Source organism: Trachemys scripta, chromosome 2, assembly GCF_013100865.1.
Source record: "Trachemys scripta elegans isolate TJP31775 chromosome 2, CAS_Tse_1.0, whole genome shotgun sequence".
In the NCBI taxonomy this organism is placed as follows: Eukaryota; Metazoa; Chordata; order Testudines; family Emydidae; genus Trachemys; species Trachemys scripta.
In genome coordinates, this window is record NC_048299.1 from 33,126,313 (window position 1) to 33,148,511 (window position 22,199).

A 22,199-nucleotide genomic window follows, 5' to 3' on the forward strand; every position below is an offset into this window, starting at 1 on the left:
TGGAAAAGTTCAACAAACAACAAACAAAAGTGTCATTTTCATCTAAAATTTTCCACAGAAAATTTCTATTTTCAGAAAAAAATTAAAAACAAAAAAATTTTGTTTGGGAGATGCTGCTGCAAAGCCTTATGGGAGTTGTAGTTTGGGTGCCTCATACCCCCATTCTCTACAGGAGGCTAGGCTCCTTGGTTGGACTATGTCTCCCATGATGAATCATCTCTCTTCTCCAATATAGTTGGGGGAAATATTTCAGTTTTCAATGAAAAGACAATTTTTTCCATGGAAAACGTTGACATTTTTAATCAAAAATTTCCTTTGATCAGAAACCCAATTTTACTTTAAAAATGGTTTTGATGCAAAATTTTTAACCAATCCTCATATTTTTCATATAAAATTAGTACAAGTTACTTTAAAAATAATTCTATTCGGGCAAAAGGCAGAGACTGAGTAAAACTTGATAGCAATTGGATGGGGGTGTGACAGCAAGCCCACCTTGATTATTCACTGGGCCCCAGTGTAAGTACTAGGGTCCTGCCAGTGCTGCCACTCCTGCCTCTCTGTGGGAGACAGCAGATTCTTTCTGCTCTCAAAGAGAATGGAGCCCCTGCTGCCATTCCTGGGAGGACAAGGAGGCCATATGCCAATTGCCCCAACCTCTCTGGGAGGGAAGAGAGAGCCCCTACCACCAACACTGCAAAAGGGCATTGGGGTCAGAGTGCAGGGGCAGAGGTACATGGGTGGAGCCACGAGTGCCTCATGATGTGGTGTCTTAGTCGGATGGCTGTTCAATGGCCTGGCAGATGTAACTATAGCATTTTTAGAACATCCATTACTGCTAATGCCTTGTAAAAATACGTTCAGTATTGTTCCAAAGTACTGCATCTCAACACAAAAAATAAAGGGACATTTCAAGAGCATTAATGGGCATTCTCAGCAAGAGGCCAAAGCCTGTATGGGTCATGGAGACTGATGTATTCTGTCACCCACAGGTCAAGCAGAAGGCAAGCTGGAAACATCAGCTCCTGTCCTGCGGGGCTGGGCCTTGCTCTACCCAAGCCTGGTGCAGAGAGGAGGTGGGGGTGGGGGGCACCTGGACAGCAAGCCCACCCAGCCCCACGCTCATCTCAGGCAGTGGCAGCTCCTGTCTTGTGGCCCTGGGACTGGGCCTGGGGGTTGCAGGGCAAACCCGACTGGCCCCACACTCATCCTGGGCACTTGCTGCTAGAAGGAGCCCCACCACAGCATCACGTGGTGCAAGTCAAGGCTTTGCCTCAAGCTGAACATGCATGCAAAGGGCAGTTGGTGACCTGGGATCAGATTTGCGGGGGAGGGGTTGAGCTTCCATTAGTCCTAGCCACCTGCTGTGCAGGGCCGGCTCCAGGCACCAGCTTACCAAGCAGGTGCTTGGGGCAGCCACTTCGGAGAAAGGCGGCATGTCCAGCTGTTCGTCGGCAATTTGGCGGATGGTCCCTCACCCCTGCTCGGAGCAAAGGACCTCCCGCCGAATTGCCGCCGCAGTTCACGATCGCGGCTTTTTGTTTGTTTGGCTGCTTGGGGCGGCCAAAACCCTGGAGCCGGCCCTGCTGCTGTGTATGATTGGGGCTGGTGTGTCTGTCCTTTACTTATGCTGTTCAATGAGGTAGTTTGTTTGTAAATATCAGACTGGAAGAAAAGATGAGACTGGCAGTAATTTCTTTGATTTCCATTGATACTGCCAAAAGCCAGAAAAAGCATTTCACACTTTGGATTGCATGTTACTTGTCTGAAGATGAAGAATGTTGAAGCTTTTGGAGGTAGCGCCACTCGTAACCTAACTGAACCACCTTGGCATAAAATGACCAGCAGAATTCATTCTCTCGTTATGGGGTGGAGATTTTGCTTCTCTACAGTTGTCTAATTTTGTCACCGTTTTATTGTTCCAGCTCTAGCTATAGATACCTAAGTTCTTATATGGCATGCATCACTGTGGCATTTGAGTGCTTCCCCTAATTACTGTGCATACACAATCATACATTTCTCTGTTTCCTCCAATTTTCAGAGATTGGACTGTGGTGTTATTTTGGGAAGGCGAGCCCAAAGAAGTGGATTTTGCTATGAAGATGCAAATAATCATGGTTGTTCTGATCTCAACCCATCTCACCCAGATTGGTGGGCAGTTGTTGAGAAGTTCCATCTCCTACATGGACAATTTTCACTCAAGTTTGACACATAGTCAATTGTTTCCTTTTAAGGAGATTGTATGTGTCTTGCTGTTGACTAAACACATTACATAAGCATAATATTAACTAACTTGAACTACATCACAAAATACCATGACCTGCCACATAGTAACTCCATTTTACTCATGTGCCACGACTTATGTCACCAGTGTATCCATTAACAAACTGTATCATATATGTGGGTAAGAGAATTGAACATAAGAACAGCCATACTGAGTCAGACAAAAAGTCCATTTAGCCCAGTATCCTGTCTTCCCACAGTGGCCAGTGTCAGGTGATCCAGAGGGAATGAACAGAACATGTAATTATCGAGTGATACACCCCCTGTTGCCCATTCCCAGCTTGCCACAGCATGGGTCCCTCATGGTTTCACTTCTGCTGCCTGAAAAAGTAGTTGCTATCCATCACTAGTCCTATTGTTAATGCTGATTGATGGGAAAGGGGGGACTCACCCTCTCATCTTCATATGCTAATTAAATAAAAATCTATTTAAAAAGAGGGATTCCTGTACACAAACTTAGAAGTGGTCTTGAAAAGGGAATGATACCTGATATGTAAATGATTGGCAAATATCAAAAAGTTCAGGGTTTAATTTGGATGCTCCTCTGAATTTGACTCAAACTATATTAAGCTGCTGGAATTGTCAAATACTATGGTGTTTATCTCATCAGAACAGGTTATGCTGCAAGACATCCAGTGCATCCAACTTTTCACACATACTCTGTGAAAATGCTTGGATTTTGGCTGTTTGGGTTACACCCAGAATTTAGGGAGAAGGAGGAAGATAAAAATGAAAGAGGATGGGAAAATAAATGCACAAAACATTTCAAGAAGATTTAGTTTATGTTGGAATATTCAACATTTTAGAAGGGGTCTTACATTTTCCAAACCAGTTCATTCATCCCTATTTAATTATGGTATATGATCTCTTATTTCAACAGAATGCCAATACATCCAACAGTAAGAGAGGCACAGGGCAAATATAACAAACAGCAAGGAAGGAAAAAAAAAAACACTAGACCTTGTGCTGAAAGGAATAATTCTTCACCAGCAGGAATAGAGAATAAATGCCCTACTGGCCTCTTCCAGTTCACATTTATATGATTCTTTCCACTTCCTTATTCTCACTGTGCTATATTTACTCTGAGAGAAGCAGCTATTCCAGTCAGGGACAGACGGGAGATGTCTCCAGAACTGCACGTTCAGAAAATGACAGCTGCTCTGGCCATTGCAAGGACTATAAGAATGATAATAAAAGAGTCTGGAAATCTATTGAATTTTTGAAAAGATGAGCTGATCAGAAAGGAAATAAAATCAGATTTATAGAATAGAGGGGAATTGTCAAAAACTCCAATGTTGCACCTTGAGTGGCATGGTAGAGTTGTCAGCTGTGATGAAGGAAATGGGGAGGGAAGAGAGTTTAGAAGGAAAGATGAGAAGTTCTGTTTTTTCTGTGTTTGGTTTGAGTCAACTGTGAATCATCTAGGAAGACATCAGAAAGGCAGCAAGAGACATGAGCCTGATGAGAGGGGAAGAGGTAGATTTGAGAGTGGTTAACACAGAGATGGTAAGAGACCTTAGGAGTGGGTGTGGCTGTCCAAGAGACAAAAGGAGGAGGTTAGTGAAAGGAGACAACAAAAGACATCAGAATCTCACATAGAGACAATTTGTAGACTATACCAGTATTTGGGTTTTCCAGGACAATTTCATTTCTGCGGTGAAAATTTTGCACAACCAAATTTGATCACCTCTAATTTTTTGTTACCATTACTTTAATTTCCCACAACTAAATTCAGGGTAAATTATAATCCTTATAAGACAAGAATTTTCATACACATTTGTTATAGTATTACATACATAAACAGTATATAATTATTGCTTTATTTTATATCCAGCATATAAACCACTATGCTTCATGCACAAACCAATATAATTATCTCAAGGATTTTCACTTGCTGATCTGTTACACACCAGAAAGAATTCACATATACTAATATACTTAATTGCCAGTTTTTGGGAGATACAAACCAGTGTGTGCTGTGTAAATGAATTAAAATGGACAGTAGTTCTGTTAAATCTAATTTGTTATATATATTAAATTTTGATCCAATTGACATAAAGAACACGTAAACTAGCTATACTGAAAAAACAAATCACATGATTAATAAGTTGATTACATATATTTTCCAGTCCTATGAAAACATTAGGTTTAATAACGTCTTAATATGCAAAATAAAATATTTATGAGATCCTTCCGTTGTCCAGATTACCCATTTTAAATTGCACCACGGGAAACCTGAAAGATAAACAGTTAAATACTAGATCTACAGATCACTTGCCTAATTGTATGGAATATAGCAGAGATAATGAGCTCATTGTGAACTGCAACAGTCATATAACGTGGCTCATGAAATGCTGATGGGACTGTCCGCACTGCATAGCAGAGATAAACACCCCACAAGAGGAATAAAAATTCAGCTGTGAGAAGAACAAAAAGAAATAATTTGCCATTAGTTTTATAGATGAAAAATAAAGGAAATTTGAAGTTATATAGCATGTTCTATAGGTCTGTGTATATATAAATATAGAAACATATAGACAATATTTATCATAAATATAGATATTCATACACAATTGTTAATATACTTTCAGATATTTTAAAATTGACTTTAATATTTAACATTTAACTTCAAACATTTAATTTTTACACAATATGTCATTAGACCAGGAACCTTTGCCTCCACGTTTTCCCACTATTTTACAAGTGTTAAAACCAACCTTTAGCAATTTCTTGTCTGTTTTTCAACTTGATATGGTAGAAGCCTGACATTATTTGTAATACATTTCTGATTTTTATCTCAGGTTCCTGTTATAAAGGCAGCTTCAAGTGCCACTTCAGTTAAGAGTCTGTAAGCCTTTTTAATATGAATATTTTATTTAAAGGTTTATAACTCAGCTGTAACTATTTCTTCTGGGTTGAAGTACATCCTCTACTCACTTTAATTATGTTATGCCTATGTTTTATAGACATTATGAGCCTCTTTTGAGGAGCCTAAGGACTTGGTAATTACAACGACACATTTCTCCTTAATAAGTAAGAAATAGGCGATGAAAGAAACAAAATAGGGATGGATGAATGCTCAGGATCAGCTCAAACCATCCCTGTATGAAGGGACTGAACTGAAACCTCACACTCAAGAGTTTGCATTTCAGTCAATGTTTCACTGTGACACAATTTTGTTTGTGACACAAACATCATCTTTCACATTGGCCCAGAAAATCCCACATTCCAGGGATCTATCTCAGAGGTGTGGTTATTAGAACAGCCTATTTCTTTCATCTCTTCTCTTCTGACATGGGATGTCCTTCTCGAGAACTGAGCTGGAAGTGGCCAGCCCTGTCTAGCCACATGCAGTGCCAGAATCAACTCCTGGAACATGGCTCTTCTGGGCCAGTATTAAGACATGACGATGTCTATGTTGCATTGGGTTTGCTGAATTTTGTGACTAGTATTTCGCTCATGACACCGCTCTATATGTTTATATACATAATGTTGTTTTCTGAATTCAGGTTAGTTATATTAGAAACACGCCTTCATCACATTTCACCACATCATAACTCCTAGCTACAGGCTCGTCTGTTAGATCAGCAAACAACCAGCATACCATGTAGGTACCTAAACAACCTTATCATTTTCAGATTTTTTCCCATTGGAATCAGTGGCAAAGCTCCTATTGACTTCAACTGACGGAAAATTGGGCCCTAACACAGGAAATATGAGCCAGGAGAAAGAGGGAAAAAATTGTCAAGGATACACTGCTACTGTTACTAATCAAGTAACAATACTCTCTCTCTCTCAAAAAAAAGTATATTATCTCATTCAAACATTACCATGCTGGGTAGCTCTGCCCTAGAACATCTTATGCTCTATTAGAAGTAAGTTCATACACTATTAACACGAGAAAAGAGAAAAAGTAAAACTGTGGCTGTCTATCTCTGGAATTAATTCACCTCTATGAGCTAATGGAAAATTTGCTATAAATGCTCCTTTCCTCTTCCTACTTTTATGCTTATTTTTGATACTGTATTTAAAAATATTATTGGCCATCCACAAAAAAAGGAAATTTACAGTAAGAAATACAGATAATTTTTGGTGTTACTTTATTTTTCTTTTTGAAAATTCTATCTACATAATGGGCACCTGTTCCATTTAATAGTAACATCACAAGTAATGATTGGCAAAAACAGCTACCAATCTGGTTTTGATAAATATGCAACAGTTTGGAAGGACCATATTTGAAATAGTTTCTGAGTTAAGTCCGAAACTATTCTCCTAGTATTTTAGATCTACCAATTCTAATTTTGGACTTGTATGCAACCAGGAAGTGCAACGGCTTGAGAAAGTGAAAATGAATTCAGCATTATGTGAACTTCTTTGTGCCTCAATAAAAGAATCAGTGAGTTTTGAGCAAAGCTTTGAGTGGTTCTTGTTTTAATGTGAGTGGTTTGCCCAGTCCTAAATCTATACATTTGCTGACCAAAAGTTATGTATCTTCTCACAACTGCTAATATGTAGCACTTTTATTACTCTCTCTCTTTTATGTCTCCCCCCAAAACCAACAATAATTACTATTAAAAATGGAACAAACAACAGTTTGATTTGGGATTTTTAAAAGTGTCTCTTTGGGGACCCATAGTACATCTTTTGTGATTTTTTTGACTGGGTCTATTTTTGGGCTTCTCAAACGAATGTAAAGTAGTACAGCAGTACAGCACTCTTATGTCCTATACTGACTGCCTGGGCAAATTGGGTACTAGTTTCATTTCACTACCACTTCATTGGCTACACTGCCAGTGAAGTCTATTACTGTATCTCATAAATATCACCAAACTAGGAAAGATCCACTGAAATATTTTTTCCCCAAAGACTTGTCTGAGCACATGGAACACAACTTCTGGTTTGATTAAATTCAAGCAACCCTTAACAAGCTAAATAGCAATCTTAGCCTTTAGAACTATTTCAAAGACATTCAGTGGTCATTTGCGTGCTCTCTTTTTAAATATATTCTTCTCTTAAATCTAGAACCACCGCACAAAAGATGTGTAGTTCTAACTTGGTATTAACTTCAAATACAATTAAAAAAAAGAAAATACTGTAATGAACTAAGGTAATAAACATATCCCTTATGCGTCTGACGAAGTGGGTACTCACCCACGAACGCTTATGCTCCAATACATCTGTTAATCTTAAAGGTGCCACAGGACTCTCTGTTGCTTTTTACAGATCCAGACTAACACGGCTACTCCTCTGATACTTGAAACTAAGGTTGGTACAGCTAATTCATTGGCTCTTCTAAGGGTCTATAGAAATTTCTCATTGACCCAGCAGAGTTTGAGAGATGTGCCACCAGAACATATTGCCCCTGCTGTTTTTACAAATTCTGTCTTTCAGTCCAGTATCATCCTCGATAAACAGATATTAACAGTACTGTAGGACAGAACAATGTCAGTGCTAGCTGCCAAGGAATGATCAAATTCCTGAATACTACACCTAGGGCTCTCATTTCTCTTTCTCCTGAACAACCAAACCAAGTGAGAAAAACCCAAATCTGTTACTGATACAGGGAGAAAGTGATAAGTTTCAAGAGCTAAGTGAGGATATACACTGAGAGTTCCAATAAATAAGTCTGTTAAGTGCATGGAAAGAGAAGTTTAAAACACCACGTTCTGAAGATACCTTTATTGAAAAAAGGACCCTGTCTATCTGGAATAACTCTAAAGAAGGCATTGTAATGACTCTATAGTTACAGTGCAGTAACCAAAAGAAAACTTTAATTATGTTTCCAGATACACTGTAATCTCTTAAAATATCCCAATAAGAAAGTGAAATGGAATAAGCCACACTTCAATTAGCAAAGGTCAATTTCAGTGGGCTTTCATGGGCATAAATGATGGCAGAATTTGATTCTAAGTCAAAAGAAGTTTTGTGCATTTCGTTTTCACATATGCAGGTAATATCACTCTTTCTAAGCAGCCACTTATACTATTATGACTTTAATGCCAACAACAATGGAATTCAAAGCATGTGTATACTGGAACACAGCAGACAGTTGCACTATTTAATGTAAAATGTTTCTATCAATGCTTTTCATTTAGAACAGAGGTGGCATTTCTGACTACAGAAAATAATTAGCATGACATCTAGTATATTACACAAATCGGAATAACTTTTAAAATGCAAGGTAAAATAAGAGTGTATATACTAGCTAAGCCCAATATTATAATAATTTAATTAGCAACAGCAAACAAAATATTCTGGTTGAGAAACAATCTATCATCCAAAGCACCAATTACCTATCTTAAATATATCATGTAGAAGTTGTGCTTGAGGAAGAAAATCAGGTTTATATAATTAACTTCAGGCTAACACCATAATTTACAAAGAAAATCTGCAGATGTTACCAAATTTTGCTGCGCTTTTTTGTACGTGGGCATTGGACAACATATTGTGATTCTGAATATAAAATTAAGACCGATATGGATAGAACATATATAAATGAGTTTTTTAAAAAATCAAGTAAGAGCATGGAACACACTTTTGGAGTGCTGAAACTAATTCAACAAGAGAAACTGAACACTACTGTCTCAACTATCATCTAAATAGCGGTCACACAAAATACCGCAAAGAACCCCAGGGATGATTAACATTGTTGATCATACACTATCCTAGCCAGTTTGTGCCACACAACTTTTAATGATAAATCTGCCAGGTTTGAAATGAGGATTTATATTTGACTCACTCAGGAATGAAACACTCAAGAGAATGGAGTAGAGGAGTGCATGGGCAAAAGCTAACGGACTATACAGGTATATTGCCAAAACTGCTAATAAATGTTTTGCAGTGTAGCAATGTTATATCATTGATATGCTACAATAGACTTTGTAAAACTGCATTAAAATACTGTAAGGTGTAGGGTTTTGGACTAGCACTGTAGTGATTTTTTAAAAAAAATAAGGGATGGTGACATCTTTAAGAGAAGCAGTGAGGTACGAAGTACTAAAGTGGTATTTCAGTAAATGAAATCGGTCACACTTTTTATTAATGTTATATTTACAAATAGTTTATAAAGGGCTAATAGATGGTATGAGCACATTTTAGACATTTATAAGTACACCCAAAGAAGGTGTTTTAGATAGTTATGAGGGTTTATAAGCAACCTATTGGATTCTATAAGAATCCGTAACAATTGAGCAATCGTTTATTTAAATATCTACTAACCAAGTCTAATAAATAGTTTTTAATGTAAAATTTGGCCATAAAACTCAAGAGATAAAGCAGTAGGAGCAAGTAGTAGGAAAGAAGCCTGAAATAGGCATCTGTATTATATCAACTGTCTAGTGACCAAATATGGAACTGGAGGTCTTTAGAATATGCAGAAAAGATGCAAAATGGAGGGCAGAAGCAAAAATAGCCAGAGGGAAAGACGCAAATGGTGTGGATTTCTTTTATTAGCCATAATATTAAAATTGTCTATAAGCTCAGTTTAATACCTCACCATTTTTGAAGTCATTAAATAACAATACTAAACAAAAAGTCAGGTGGCTACTGACGCATGATGGAGGTAAAGTGAAGTTTAAACAAAGATCTCCCTCATAATAGGATACAACATGTAATTACTTCTTTGTCCTTAGTGGTGGAACTTCATATATAGCCATGTGTACAAGAAATGTTTTACTTAGGCCTCTTATTCTTGTTGAAAGAGTAATAGAAGTCATGACGTTACTATAGTTGCTGCTTGCTACCTGGATAAATAGTTTGTTATACTTTTCAGGGACATGAGGACCACTCTGACATCCCTTATTCACATGAGCACCAGTCTCTGTTAATTAGTGTTTATCTCTAAACAGAGCTCTTGCTCTAACTGATACTGTTTCCTCTGCTTCAATTCAGTTGGAGTGGGCAACAAATAATGTTCTTGCACTGTTCCATGACCCTAAGCAGTGTGATACTTTCCATTCAGCATGTTGGACTAGGGACTAATACCCAGACCTGTGCTGGGTCATATCGTTTGCCAATCACCTGCAGCCAGCAGCTTGTACTGTACTTAATGATTTTCCACATAGCCAGTATTGGCGGTCATTGATTCAGATGGGAATGCGTCTTCCGATTATAAGGAGCATACCAAAGCCTAGATGGAACTTCTGGAAGGCAGATTGGGGCTCCTATACAGAGTACTTTGAACAGAGCATTGTAATAATCCCATTAAACATCATCTCCGTGGAAGATGCAAATCGTCATTTCTGCTGTGCCATTTTTAAAGCTGCAAGTGCAACAATTCCATGTGGCTTCCAACCTGTATACATTCCACGTTTGAATGAGGATTGTGCAGACTTGCTGAGGGAGAATGAGCAGTCAGGTGATCCAGAGATTGCAGACCATCTTATAGAATCAAACGGATTCCAACATAAGCTGAAGACTGGTTCAGTTTTTCTTGACCAGTCCGTGACATACAACACAGTTTGGCACATGGGCCTTTTGGTGAAATTGTCTAGATCTATGACAAGTTGGTTTGTATATGCAATGGCTTTATTTTTGAGAAATCACTATTTCTGTGTGCATATTGGTGACAGAACAAGTGGTTGGAGGCACCAGAAGAATGGCCTACCACAAGGATCAGTATTATCTCCAACATTATTCATTTTACATTTGAATGACCTACCACATATCAGATCTCACAAGTTTGTTTATACATATGACATATGCCTCGGCACTCAGTCACACTCTTTTGACATACTTGAGAGTGTTTTGAATGCAGTTATAGTGGCTATGGCTGATTATTGTCATCAGTGGCATCTGATACCAAGTGAAAGTAAGACTGTTTTGAGTGTTTTCCACTTACATCATGCCCAAGTGGGGAGAGAGATGAATATAGTTCTCAATGGTCAGTGAATAAAGCATGATTCACACCTGGTTTATCTAGGCATCATGCTGGATAGAGCTCTCAGCTATCATGATCATCTTACAAAGACAGCAACTAAGGTCAAAATGCACAACCATCTGCTCAGAATACTGGCCGGAACTACATAGCCTTTGCACTCTGTTATGCAGCAGCAGAGTACTGCGCTCCAGTAGGGGCTTGCTTGTCTCACACAAGGATGATCAATGCACAACTTAATTCCACCATGTGTATTATTTCAGGCACATGTAAATCTACTCCTCTACCATGGTTACTGGTTGTCTGCATATTGCTCCACCCAGTGTTCACAGAGAGGAAAACATAGCAAATCTCATGACAAAATTGTGTGATATGCTACATCTATAGTTAATTAAAGACTTGTTTAATCCACCATATGGCCATCTGCCCTCACAGCGCCCATTGTGGATAAGTTTACCGGGTGAGGGATTTACAGTAGAGGATGCATGGCGAGCTTCATGGTCCACAGAGATAGTGACAAATAATTCTTGTCTCGGACCCCACTCAATATCAACCCAGGTTTGATTTACCACGAAGGCAATGGTGCCTTCTCAACCGGTTTCATACCAGGCATGGAATTTGTGCCGCAGCAGAATTTTGGTAGCATTTTATAGACAGTCCACTATGTCAATGTGGGCATCCACAAACCATGTCATGCGTTGTTGAGGACTGAAAAATGACTCATCTCTCTGGAAGTCTTTGTGCCTTGAACATTGTTGATAAAAACGCTGTGACTTCACTTGACCAGATTGCATACAGTAAATAAATAAGTGGATTGTATCTGTCTAGACTGGAATCCATCACAAATTGAGAGGTCTGATCCCAATTAGTGGGTGGTTGCGGGAATTGGGAGTAGAAGGGAGTACTGTTACTTATCAGCTCTTTCCACACCTCAGGTTTAGCATTTATTGGAAATTTAAGACATAGCTGTCCATAAAAGACCAATGAACAACAAGCTTCCTGTTTACACAAACTGAAATCTCCAGAGGATATGATTCTGTACATTTCAACTTGAAAGGTTTGCTACTAGATGTTTGAAAACTATTTTGTGAAACCCTTTCCTGGTCAAAAAATTTTAAACAAAACTTTTTTCCATAGAAAAATGCCATTTAATCAAAATAGGAGTGTTTTGACTAACATTTTGTTGCTATAAGATGGAATGGATAGGAGAGCACGCCACCTCAGACTAATAGCACACAGTGATTAGGGCACTCACCTGGGATGTGGGAGACCCAAGTTCAAGTCCTTTCTCTGTTTCAGGTACTTGAACCTGGGTGTCCTACATCCCAAGCAAGTGCCTTAATCAAAGGATTATTGGCTATTCTTAGTGGGGTGTCTTTCTCTTAATATTTTTCATGAAAATTTTCAGGTCTCAGATTCGTTTCACATTTTGAAACCTTGACATTTTTTGTGAAATGGAATTTCTGTTTTCTGGCCAGCCCTGATGTTGAATACTACTTACTCATTGGGAATGACATAACCATGGGTTGCAGAATCAGGCCCTTACAAAAACAAAACAAATTTGTAGGATATGACTGACTATTCTTATTCATCAGGCACAAGAAATGGGCTGCACATTCTCCATTCCTACAGAAAGAAAGGGCGGGGGAGCAAAAAAAAACATAGAGCTGTTAACATCTGCATGCAAGAGAAAGCATTAGCTCACAAAACAGGGCAAGACAATGTATCCTCAGAAATGAAGTGACAACAGTATAACTGCAAGGTAAGCATTCAGGGTGGATGGACAAATGAGAGATGTACTGAGACACATATGAGAGTAAGACAAGTGTTGCTATGAAGGCATATGTGGATGCACATGTAATTGGAAGGCAAAAGACAAAAATAGGGTGTAACTTAAATATCCCATATACATGAATGGAGTTTTTAAATGATCTCTTCCACTGTTCACTACCTTGTTCTCATCTAGATTACATCTTATCCAGTCTTTGTGTTACCCAATTAACCAGTTTTATTGTATCCCCCAATTCCTAGGAACATTGGCTGTTTTTAATGGCATTTTTACATTATTTTGATAGCAATTCAGCTATTTCATGTTTTTAGTTCATTTGGAACACTTGACCTGGTTATCCAATACACTGAGCCAAATTCATGCCATATTCTATTCTACACCAGTGGTGGGCAACCTGTGGCCCATCAGGGTAATCCGCTGGCGGGCCGCAAGACAGTTTGTTTATATTTACCATCTGCAGGCCCGGCTGCCTGCAGCTCCCATTGTCCGGGAATAGTGAACCGCGACCACTGGGCACTGCGGGCAGCCATGCCTGTGAATAGTAAATGCAAGCAAACTGTCTCATGGCCCACCAGCGGATTACCCTGACAGGTCACGTGTGGCCCGTGGGCTGCAGGTTGCCCACCATTGTTCTATGTCGTTATTCATGCCTGATGTAACTGAACCATAATGTCAATTGTACCAAAGATGACTCTCCCCCCTTTTCTATTTAAAATTGAATTTGTAAATGTCCTTTTTTGGTGTTTTGCACATTTCGGTGAGGAAGGGCAATGATAAGTTTGCACTGTGTAGTGCATGTTTACTATATACAGTGGACCAGATCCTCATCTGATGTAGACTGGTATAGTTCTATTGACTCGATCAATTTATACCAGCAGAAGATCTGGTCCTGTATGTTTACAATATATTGTATAACAGGGAGTTGTCTGTGAAAGTTAATTATTGTTCTTGAACAATGAAGTGTTCTTTTAATGCACATGCCTCTGACTTCAAAGCCTCCTATCGCCAATGTAGTTTATTAATTATCTTAGCATTAATTGGCATTTTAATAAAACTTTCCCTACGATTTAGACTTTCTTAATAAAAAGGTTTAATGTCTACATTCACTCCTAGCTGCCATTTACTTATCTACAGTTCATATCCACTTTTCACATATGTAGCTAAATCGGTACCATCCACACAAAAATGTGCAGATGGGGAAAATGCGTGTGTAAAAGACTGATGGCTTTAGGGTGTACAGCTTGCAATGCATTCTGCATGCTGTGAGAAGGATTAGAAAAGCGGTTCTCAAACTGTGGTTCAGGACCCCAGTGGGTCGCAACCCTTTTTTACTGGGGTCACCAGGGCTGGCGTTAGACTTGCTGGGGCCCAGGGCCGAAGCCCGAGCATGACCCCCTACATGACTCCTCCCTGCCCCACCCCCAGCCCGGGGCCCCGGCACTCTCCCTGTCCCCTCCCCATCCCACGTTACCTGTGGGGGGAGGCTCTGTCCTCCTGCTGCACCAGATATCGATTTCTGAAGCGCAGGGCTCTCCCAGGAACCGCAGTGGTGAAAGGAGCAGAACTTGGGGCTGCCAGGAGGCCCCAAGCCAGCAGCTCCAGCAGTGCGGCTGTACTGTCCCCAGGCCAGTTCTCCGGCAGGGCTGTACAGACCCCAGACAGAAGACGCAGCTGCGTGGAGGTGCTGGGGACGGGGCTGGGGGCAGTACAGCTGCACTGGAGGAGCTGCCAGCGTGACGCCACCCTGCAGCCCCTAGTTCTACTCCTTTCACCATTGCAGTTCCCAGGAGAGCCCTGCAGTTCTGAAAATGTCTCTTTCCAGTATGGCGTACTGGCAATAAATATCTTAATGGTACAGAGTACCTGACTGTACCTGCTTACTTGCACCACTGTTTATAAACATATACTGTTGCATTGTATTTTCCAGTGGTGATTTCAGTTTGTAAAGTACCATTCTGCACTGCGTACAAGGCTCCTGCTCTCTAGAGGTAGCCTTCCAAATCACTGTCTAATCTGGCACACCTTTCATTACACTTCTTTCAGAGGGGAAACCATTAACAATTACAATTTACTATAAATTTACTAGGCAATTATGAAGTATGTACTGCTTGCAAAACACAGAAGTATTCCATTATACTGAGGACATCTTTTCTCAGAATACTGACAGATTAGAACGCTAATTAAACCCATAACACTGGCTATTCGATTTCACTCAGTTTTAACTAGCATTTTATTTCCTCAATCTATTGTCTTTATTTCAAGTTCTGTTTGCTGAAATTCACTGAGCCATGGATCTGGAAAGCCGGCTGTTCCGTCCATTTAACTGCTCAGACTGTCTTTTGGAAGCTAAGTGAACACAATTTTAAAATGGAAAAAAATACTATGCCCTAGATTCTTCTTCTTCTCTTTCCGCTTTGCTGCACTCCACCTCTCACCTGGAGGGCTACGCTGTTTCATATTAAAAGTTCCTTTTCACAGACTGAAAGGATTTTCAGACAATGCAAGGATCTGTAATCCATTTATATTTCTTCAGTTCTGAATTGTTTCCTGGATCATTCTGTTACCAGGGTTTTTATCTATCCCTTTTAACTAAGCTATACTTATTTCAGTGTCATTTTAATCTTCAAAGCAAAACAATATGCATTCCTTTGCAATACACCATATGTGGCAACTATTAATTACATGGGGCCAAATCCTTCCATCTTTACTGAGGCACAACTCCCACTGACTTCATTTGGGAGCAATGTGTGATCTGACTGCCTGAGCTCAAGCCTCTGAACATAGTCTCACCCACTCCCATCCCCTTCCCCTCATTTTATCCCCTCCATTATTCCACCTGCTTTTCCATTCACTCAGTTCTTCTGCACTGACTCCTCTCCATACCTCATTTTCATTACTGCATCTACTCTCCCACCCTCATTCTCCTTCCCCAGCCTCTCCCTCAATTTCACTGTGTGTGTGTGTATACAAAAGATAAAGAGGGAAACAGAAAGAGAGAAAAGAGAGAAAGCGAAGGAAGGAGGAAAGGTGAGAGAGGGATGACAGAGACTTTGCGCTCCTTACCACCAGCTTGACGTACCACTAGATATTGAGTGACAGGGAAGCCATGGGAACTCTTCCCTGTCCCCTCAAACAAACCGCACAGGAAATGGCCATGCAAAGGGGAAGCACCCATGGGGCAGTGGTGTCAAAAGTGTCAGAGGTAGGGGAAGGCCTAGACAACACAAGAAGTGGTCAGGGAAAGGGGAGCCCCGGGTTGTCTCCCCAGCTCAGGCCACTGCCACTGAAAGTGCCCAAAGAAGAGGAGACCTGGAGCACATCCCCATCTCAGCCAACAGCACTAGAGCGAACTCCTCTGAGTGGCAGGTACCTAGCTGAGCATCAGGTTTGGCAGCAGGAGCACAGCCATGCAAGTGTGTTGCTTTGATGGAGCCCTGCATAGGAACTGTGCCTGAGGCCTGGTCTACACTGCCGCTTAAGCCAATGTAAGTTACATCACTCAGGGATGTGAAAAAATCACCACCCTAAGCGACATAGCTTACATCGACCTAACGCAGTGTCTACACTGTGCTATGTTGGCAGGAGACACTCTCCCACTGACTTAGCATCTGCCTCTTAGCAAAATCGACACTGCTGGATAGATTGCAACAGCGCCGATTTACTGTGTCAGTGTAGACAAGCCCTGAGATAACAGAATTTGATCTATGCCTCTGTAGGTGCTAAGAAGGGGCAATGTTGCTAGCAGGCAGCCTAATCCTGCACTGTTGAAGTTAATGGGAATTTTGCCACTAACTATGATAGGTGGAAAATTAGGGCTATAATAATTGCATATGGGCACAAAATATCGATTTCTTGTTCATTTGCCTTAGTAAACCTATGGATAATTAAAGTAATCATGATGTAATTACAAAGCATTTGCCATGAAACACACATGCAGCTGTGTGATAAAGAATATTTGTATGCTATATTTGACCGGTAATTTGGAAATATACTATACTTATGCATTTTGATTTCTTGAGGTTTAATCATTTGTTAAAAATTTAGATTAAAAGTTGGCTGAAACAATAGTAATTTTAGAGGTTTTTTGGGGCTAAATCCCATTTTAGTTTTTTTTTATTAAATATTTCAGTGGTTTTCAAGTATTACACAAAAGTTTATAAGGGGCATAGAGAGGAACATAGTTAATTGAATTGCTTCATATTCCTAAACAATATTTGTTATAGGCAAAGCTCATAGCGCTGCCTATAGTTAAAGTAGATTGACACTTTCCATGATGAGATCCTGTTTTCAGCAGCTTATAACTTTGCCAATTTTTAACGGTTTAGACTGAAATTTCCCATGCAGGTTGTCTGCCTCCGGCTAAATCTTTTTGGAATGTTTCAGCTAAAACAGTGCAGCTATTTCTGAGAACATGATGAAGAAAAAATAGGTTGTTTTGTCCATTTAAAAAAAATTCTTAGAACCATTTTGTTGAGTTCTAGCACCTCTATACTAGAGCACAGTCTTCAAATTTGGCAGGGTCACTTTGGTGTCAGTAATGTGGTTTTTGCTGTCCCTGGGAAAAACGACCCTTCAAGACTCCCCCCCCTCAGCCCACCCAAAAACATCTCACTTTGCAGATGCTCAGTAGAGATTTATTGGAGCTTGGTGGCAAAATTCTCCACAGATTCCATCTGACCGAGTATGCCCCAGCCCAGGCTACTGGAGCTGAGCAAGACTTTCCCTTTAATTGCTCTTCCCAGCAGCCAGAGGCCACTGCAGCACTGGGCATGAGTACCGAGAGCTAGGAGACTCTCCCAATGCTCTCAATGCTCCCCTTACGTCCACTGTATGAGGAGGAGAAATCCAGAGCCGTCCCTTGGGTACGACGAATTGGGGCGACCACTCCGGGCCCGGTGCTTTGGGGGGCACCGCCGGCGGGTGTGATTGGCTGGCGTGGTCAGTACCAGAAGCAACGGGTTGCTCCCAAAAGTGACACATTCGTCACATTCGTCACTTCCGCCCCAGGCTCTGCACTCCCCTAGGGATGGTCCTGGAAAAATCAACCACATTGGAATGCACACAAGTGAAGACTGGGGTTCTGAGCAGCAGGAGAGGGGATTGCAGAAGCCAGAAGGGTAGGGAGGAGCAGAGAGGGTGGGTGACCAGGAGCCAGGATACAGGTTGGATAGCTTAAGTAGGTTATCAATGAGCTCCTGATGGAGACTGTGACAGGGTGGTAGCTCACCACTGCGGCGCCTCCTCTTGGTCGTCTTGGGGAATTAGTTCAAACTAGTAGAGCGCCCCCTTCGGGTGACGTCCCGCCTGTCGTCTCGCCTTTGTTAGGTGTGCGGACTTGCGTTGCTCCCAACGCATGGCGTCCTCTTCTGGAGCACTGTCCTCCGACAGTGTCCCTTTGTCCATTCACACCCCCTTCCAGGGGGGTGGTGGTGGTGGTTAATCAACAGTCCCACACCGTCAAGCCCGATCCTTGCAGTCCCGGATCTGGCGTGGTTCCGACCAGCCACTCCCTGCGGCCTATGGCTGTGGGTATGGCCCCACAGAACACAAAAGGGAAAGGGGGGGGGAAACTCAGGCCCACCCACGACTCTGAGTTCCAGTCCAGAGGCCCTCTGGCAACAGTCTCGCCGTCCTCCTTCTCCTTCCTCCTCTGACTACTCCTCTGGACCGCTTCCCCCAACGGCCCTTCTCTGTGCTAGGCCTCCTCCTTCCAGACCTGCTGCCTGGCAGGCTATGGAGAAGGGCCTTCTCCCACTCTCTAAAGCTGGCCTGCACTGCGCTGTCCATGCTGCTAGCCTCCCAGCTCTGGAGACAGACCTTCCCCTCTAAAGACCTGGGACAGACTGACTGCTCTCACTCTGAGCGGCCTTTTATATGGCTAAGCCGGGCCCTGATTGGCTGGCCCCAATCTGCCCTCTGATTGGCTCCCAGTGAGCCCTTCTCTGATTGGCTGCGCGTCTACGCAGGCGCCTAGGCCTGCCGCAGCCCACCCTCTCTGGGCATGGGGCAGCCGCCCCACCACAGAGACATATTGGACTCTTATTATTCTTTTTATCTTCATATCAAGATAGTTTTCTGTCATGCTTTAATATTGTCTCCTTGAGAAACTGCCAGCTCTGCTGAACTCTTTTTTCCCTTAGATTTTCTTCCCATGGGATCTTACCTATCAGTTCTCTGAGTTGTTGAAGTCTGCTTTTTTGAAGTCCATTGTCTTTAGTTTGCTTCTCTCACTCCTTCCTTTCTTTAAAATCATGAAATCTATAATTTTACGATCACTGTCACCTAAACTGACTTCCATGTTTAGATTTATAACCCATTTCTCCCTGTTAGTCATGTTTACTTAGTTACTTCCTCCACCGTCTGAAACAAAAAATTGACTGCAAACCACAATACATTCTGAAAACTTGTTGGAAATTTTGTGTTTTGCCATATTACTTTTCCAACAGATGTCTGGGTGATTACAGTCCCCCATTATTACCACCTCTTTCTCGTCATCTGATGGTCTACAGTAGATTCCTACCATGACATCACTCCTGTTTTCCCCCCTTGTATCTTCTTCACCCAGAGACTTTCAATTGATTTGCCTCTCACCTACTTCTGAACCTCAGAACAAATACATATATTCTTCATGCATTATGCAACACTGCCTCTCTTTCCCCCATCCTGTCCTTCCTGAACAACCTATACCTCTCTATACCACAGAGGATAACAACCTACTATTGCTACCAGTTACTCCATTAGCTCAAGGTATGTTTGTGCTGTGGATCTAAAGTTCCAAAGCAGACTGATTACCCAGCTGGGGCTCAGTATGGTTCCATGTGATGGAATTCCTGTTTTTTCAGATTTTTCTTTAAAAAAATAGGAAATTATATCTATTAATTACATTAAAAGAACATTAAGGTTACAAAGTCAAGCACTCCAAAGTTAAGAAATGCCAGAATTAAGGTTGCCTGTGCATTCTGTTTAAGGTACTATATCATACAGTGAGAGGGAGTTCTTTAGGCACCACAAACTCAAGTGGTTTCTTCGTTATTTTTGTGGTTGTGGCTGCTCAGTGGCCATTATAACATCTTTTATTTGCATGTCAGCTGACAGCCAGCATTGAAAATATAAGTCACCGATTGGTCAATGGTGCACTACCATCAGAGAACAGCTCAGGCAAATCGCCCGTCAATCAAGTGTGTGGGGGGGAATATTTGTTTGGGTTTAATCCACAAATATTTGCCATCTGTTTCTGATTTTAATAAAAGTTTTATAGACTCACATAGATTATATCTGTCAGTGTTATACATATTGTGTGAAACCCTGGCCCTGCTGAAGTCAATGGTAAACTCTGATTTACTTCAATAGGATCAAGATTTCATTATTTTTATTTGGTCTGTATATCTTTCTCTCCTGTTTGAGGTTTTGGCTATTAAACTTATTATGTTGCTGTTAGTCCAGTCAGTGACAAGTTTTAAATCTTGTGCTGATATATATTTGGGTCAGAGAGGTCCCCAAGATGAAGTACCACAGTTTGATCTGTAATACTCTGAGCCCTTTGGCTTCATGTCATGTGTTTATTCCTGGCTACCAGAAATCTGTCTGTTGCCAGTTCAGGGACAGAAATGCAGCCCCTAAAAGAATACATTCAAGTTATAAAATATAAGGTTCTTGGATGGTTTATTTTCAAGTCTTCAGCAAGTCTGCCTCTAAAATCACAGAACTGTCAGTGGTGCCACAGCTGCCAGTGTTATAGATGCCACAACTTTGAAAGTGACATTGTAGAGAACGCAGGGGAAACAGCAAGCTACAAATAAGACAGTATGGAGACTCACCATTATCCAAGCTCACAGAAGATTCAGATATATTATATTTCTTTAATTTAAATAAAATTCCATTTATAGGATGTTGATTTTTCTCCTCTCATCTTCATCTCAGAGTGCAGATGGGGGAATCAGGAACTGTGATGTCCAGTCTTGGTCTAAGACCACACTGCTCTCACCATAAACATGTTGTCAAATGTAATAGAAACTTAAATACAAAACATTCACTATTGCTAAAGGGTTTGGATAAATATCAAGATGAGTATGGAAAATACTCCATAAATCCTAACTCCCATAATCTCTGTCAGCATAAAAACTTTATCTCATTTTGGCTTTGTAGCAGAACCTTGTTAATTTTCACTTCAATAATCTGCAATCTGGACAATTCTCTCTCTGCCTTTCAGCGAAGATTTGACAGCAGAGTGCAATTATGAACTCTCACAATAGTAGGATTTTGTTTTACAAAATATACTACAGAACACTCACTAGTATTCTATGAAGCTTGGTTTTCATTTTATTATTATTAATCAAATATCTTCACACGTGCTAATTTATAAAATGTAATAATTAGCAATGGAACTCCCAGTCAATGGTGTGAATTAGTGAGGTTCCACACTATGTATTATTTCTCCTGCCAAGTCTCAGAAAGGAAGTATCCTGGTTTTGAAAACACATCCAGTTGGTCAAGAGCTTTTCAGATCTTTAGTTACCACTCAAATCTTCCAGTGTGTGTAATTGTATTGCATCTGTAATCTTCTGGTATCTGTGATACTGATTCTAGGATTCTAGGGATATCTGTACGAACATATTTGCACATGTAGTTTGGGTTAACAGGCAAAATGATAAAAACACAAGACATTTCTACTTTTCCTTTTTGTTCAGGCTTATATTTCAGTTTTATCTTCATTCCTATCTGATGCACTTTGATAGCCATCAACAAATCTAGATGTAACCCAGGGTTGTGAGTTCAATCCTTGAGGGGGCCATTTAGGGAACTGGGGTAAAAACCTGTCTGGGGATTGGCCTTGCTTTGAGCAGGGGGTTGGACTAGATGACCTCCTGAGGTCCCTTTCAACCCTGATATTCTATGATTCAAAAGATTCCTTGTCAATTTTTAACTCCAGGCAGAGGGAATATTTGCCATTTGTATTGGTAATCACATTGGCTATTCACATTTTTCTGTGTGAATACTGTAATTCAGGCTGCTATTGTGGGTACAAAACCAGGAAAATAAAAATCTTTGTTTACCATTCTGTAATAACCACCAGTAGAAAGTAACAGAGGGTCCTGTGGCACCTTTAAGACTAACAGAAGTATTGGGAGCATAAGCTTTCGTGGGTAAGAACCTCACTTCTTCAGATGCAAGACTGAAGAAGTGAGGTTCTTACCCACGACAGCTTATGCTCCCAATACTTCTGTTAGTCTTAAAGGTGCCACAGGACCCTCTGTT

At 40.7% G+C, this 22,199-nt stretch overlaps 1 protein-coding gene across 1 annotated transcript in view; it reads right to left on the minus strand.

Annotated features, from left to right (window-relative positions):
- Positions 1 to 22,199, minus strand: part of GPR158 (G protein-coupled receptor 158) — a 328,332-nt gene that overhangs the window by 10,832 nt on the left and 295,301 nt on the right. Inside the window, exon 8 of the mRNA XM_034760223.1 lies at positions 4,559 to 4,697. Coding sequence (XP_034616114.1) covers positions 4,559 to 4,697 — 139 coding nt within the window. The remainder of the gene's footprint in view (positions 1 to 4,558; positions 4,698 to 22,199) is intronic.